At 32.5% G+C, this 4,372-nt stretch overlaps 1 protein-coding gene across 1 annotated transcript; it reads right to left on the reverse strand.

The window, feature by feature from the left end:
• Positions 1-225: 225 nt before the first annotated feature.
• On the reverse strand, positions 226-1,535 carry LOC124836331 (fatty acid elongase 3-like). Its single transcript, XM_047311479.2, has one exon. It carries the CDS (start codon positions 1,260-1,262, stop codon positions 390-392), a length of 873 nt encoding a protein of 290 aa, XP_047167435.1. The 5' UTR covers positions 1,263-1,535; the 3' UTR covers positions 226-389.
• Between the last annotated feature and the right edge of the window lie 2,837 nt (positions 1,536-4,372).

Consider the following 4,372-nt stretch of genomic DNA (forward strand, 5'->3'; position numbering starts at 1 on the left):
TTATATACTATATTGTTATTAGTTTTATGGTCATTATATACCATCGGAGAGACATTTTTATTCTATCATAAAAATCAACTAACTAATGTGATTGTTACGGACACTACTCTACTTACCCGCCTATAGCATTAAAATGAACTAACTAATAACAAATGAAAAACCAATTGAGTCATAATACACAAAAATTATATATTATGTAAAAAATCATAATTAGTACTCAAAATGTAAAAGAAAAAGTTCCAATTTACTTCTCTTGTGTAATCACATCTTCGGCTATTCATCTATTATGTACTAAAAGTGATCATCAACATTCCCAAACGACAAAACACTTTGGGACCCAAACTGCAACCACCTGTGTCTTATTTTTAATTTTCATTTTACAGTTCAACTTATTTGCAGTCACGCGCTTCCGAAAGCGAAGGAGCAACGCTCCTCAGCATTCTTCTTTTTCCGACGTACATCCTCACGTAGAAGTTGAGAAAGAGCGTGAGAAGAGCGAGGTTCAGGACGCAGTTGAAGAGCCACGCGCCAATCCCGTTGCAGCCGCCTTTGAAGAAGAAGTGGAGGAAGAAGACGCCGACGTGACACGCCACATTGCAAGCGAGGAGCGCGATCTGGCAGTTGAGGACGAAGGGGAAGCACGCGCCGCGCAGGCCTATGGCGGTCCAGAAGCGGTAGGCGTAAACGAGGGCGTAGACAAGGGTGGCGAAGAGAATGGCCAGGACCTGAAAGGACTGCGAGAATTCCAGCCAGAGGAAGGAAGCGAAAGCGGAGATGGAGTGGTTCAGGAGGTGGAAAAACGACAACCTGCGGCGTCGTAGGATGGTGAGAGGGGTTCGGAACATGTGGAGGAAGCGGGAGAGGTAATAGACGTAGGACCAGAAGAAGACGCGGCCGGAGGGGCGGGTTCCCAGAGGAAAGCAGAGGAGCCACTCCAGTGGGGTTTTGGACCGCTGCCAGAACCACCGGGTGTCACGGATCTCGGCGGCGGTAGATATTAGGATTCCGGCGAAGATGGTGACGGAGGTGAGGGACATGGAGAGGCTGTGAAGTGCCGCGAGGGGGCCGATGGGGATGGGACGGTGGCGGCGGAAAAGAACAAGCGAGAGGTGGAGGAAGAGCGAGAGGATGAGGTAGGTGGCGATGGAATAGAAGAGGAAGGACCACGTGGCGCCCCATGATTGGGCATGGCTCCACCGGAACCCCACGATGGAGGGGTGCTCCGAGAGATAGTAGATTAGTGGCGGTGGCGCCTTGGGCATCGTGAAGAGTGCTTTCACATTTCGTCTTTCTGTCTGGTTGGAACTTGGAAAAGGCTGAACTCTGAAACTGAAGAGAGAAAAATCAATTCAAGAGTAGGGACTTGGTGGACATTAAAATGTGATGGAAAGTGTTAAGCAATGACGTGGCACCTTCTCATTGGATTCAAGTGTGGAGATCACGGACAACCATTGCCACGTGCGATTGAAATTATTTTCCGCTTACGCAATTTCTCATGTGTATCGAACTCCTCTGGGTCCACTCTGCTTTTTATAATATTTTCCACTTCACCTCGCGTTTTTTTGGTGTAGTTTTTAATTAGTAGCTCCTCACAACAACCACAACTATATATTTTTTAAAAAATTTAAGATATGCCTTTTCAAACAATTATAATAATTTATTAACTATTTTCCTATCATTTTTTAATTAAATAATTTATCTAGTAATAAACAAAACAATTTCTTCATTTAAAAAGGTATGTGTCTCTTAAAATATCATTTTTAAACTTTATTATTTTAATATAATAAAAATATGAATATCTGTATGCTGGAGTACATGTATTTCGCAAATAATAAAAGAAAATATTAATCTTAATACATCAATTCAAGTTTTTTTTAGTTTTAACGAAATTCTTTAATTTGCATCCTTAAACATGGATGATGTCTTAATTTATTATATATTCTTCGTATAACATCTTTTAAGTGTAGTTGTCAATAAAAAAACTATTGATTTTAATTTAACAAGTATAACTATAATAACCCAGTTTTTAGCAATTAAGTGTTATCAACTACATTATTACCCATTTGAAAATAGAGTTCATAGTTAAGAATAGATACAAAAGTATATATTTTACTATCTTTCATATAAAGTTTCCAAAATAAATTATTTAAAAAAAAAGGGAAAGACATATCACTTTTAAATAGAAACAAATTTATATTGTAAATTATGAAAATTACTATATGACTTCACATTAAACATTAAATTTGCACTCACACACAAGACCACAAATAATACAATCTAATTGTCTATTTTATATATCAAGAACTACATATTCAACTTTCAGAAAACTATTGTATTGACTAACATTATAAGGCAGTACACTTCTCATTATTCATTCACTCGTGTATCTTAGAAGCAATACTTATTTCATGTTCAAACCTTTTTTTAATTAACAGAACATGACAAAAAGGTAAATTTTATATTGAAGTTTTGTTAACAATAAATAATACAATTATTATTTTGTTTTTCTTTTTATTTTTTTATTTGACCTCATTCCATTTTTTTTCTTCAATCATTTCCAACTTATCGACTAACTATTTTTTTTCTTTAAAAATAAATTGATCAATGTGCCAAAAATATTAAAATAAAAAAAATACATGTTTAATGATGAGTTAAAAATAAAAAGACTGAAATAATGACAACATTATATTAAAATCAAATAATATGGTACGGTGATAAAAACAAATTGTTTTGAATATCCAATGAAAATTATATTTTTAACAGAAGCTCAATTAAAAATATTATTTAAATTTATAATGTTAAAGAATTTAACTCTAAACTGTATTTTAAAATACTGAACTGAAATCAAGCGATAAGTTTAGAAATACATTTTATTTTTTTAACACATTTAATAATTAAGTTATCTTAAAAAAAATTCAATGACTACTTTATAACCAATTTAACTTTCGAAATCAAATTATTGGAAAAAAGAATGAGTAAATGTCTGTATTGTTATTTTAGGCTCAAAACTATATTTAGTAATTTATTGCATTTTAAACCTTGGTTAAGTTTGATGGAAAGTCAATAAATTGAAAACTACTTTTCGTTTACCTGATAAAGACAATGATGTGAAAATTTTGACATAAGCTTCTATTATTACAAGAACTTACTTTACAGAAGTTTCTCTCCTATCAAGAAGCAAGTGGTTGATAAGGTTTTAGGTCATGATATTTCTAAGTATTTGATTAAGGATACATTTGATGAGAAAAAATCTATTTTAAATTTAAGAAACATACTTTTTAGCATTAATAAATTTAGCATATTATAATTATACAAATGAAATAATAAAATCAGAGATTAATTTAAAAATTAATTATTATTCTATGTCTTACCCGTATTTTGATTTAGGCATTATGATTTAGAGAATCATAAGTTTTCAAAATTAAGTATGATTCTGATTAATATTAAATTTTTTTTATCTCTCAAAAAAATTACAAATTTGTTAGGTATTTAAAGAGTAATTGAATATATTTTTTATGATGAATATATTTGTTAGGTATTTATATGTGGTAAAATATTTTTAAACTTAAAAAACAAGATTCCGCATTCACATATAACTAAAGAGATAAGCAATTATACAAACTTAAGAAAATGAGCGATATTAAATGGAATTTTATCATGTAAGTGTAATTGATCATTAAGAGAGTCGGTATTCTACGACTACAACTAGTTGTAAAAAAACTAGAAAAGGTTAAAAATATAATTGAAAGTTTAAAAGCTCTTGTTAAAATTATGTAACCCAGTGTTACATTAAATTTTGTATGAATCTTAGCCCTATATATCACATGTGTTGGTATAAAAATCTGTACCTACCTGTGGACGTGTATCGACGTGGGTCATTTATCTATGTCCTTCGCTATTAAGGAACGTATGTTATGAATTATCACCTTTTTGGGAATTTGTCCCATTTATTTGTGCACTTGAATTGATCTAAGAGGCTGCGTAAATAGTTATGTTGTGGAAACGCCAAAATTAGGTTATCTATTTCCATTACGTAAAGAATCTGAAACAAACATTTAAGCAGTTATGTGGGGTTTATTGTGTAGTTGGAAACAGTAACAATGATTTGATTGTTGAGTTGATGTGCGATTATTTAGGTTGTTGCTCAACAATTTTCATTGCTACAAGTTACATGGTATGTCCAACCACTTACTTTTAACACCACCTACACGTTCTTCTCACTCCCTTTTCATATTCTAGTTAAGATCCAACCCAAGGACCATAGTAAAGTATAATCCAAAATATCTCAATTAAAAGTGAGTCATGCAAACTTCGTCATAGAACACACATCACCAATTCCATTATACTTACGCAAATCATTTAAAACATAAAT

This window comes from Vigna umbellata, chromosome 1, assembly GCF_029865625.1.
Source record: "Vigna umbellata cultivar VRB3 chromosome 1, Vumbellata_1.0, whole genome shotgun sequence".
NCBI lineage: Eukaryota > Viridiplantae > Streptophyta > Magnoliopsida > Fabales > Fabaceae > Vigna > Vigna umbellata.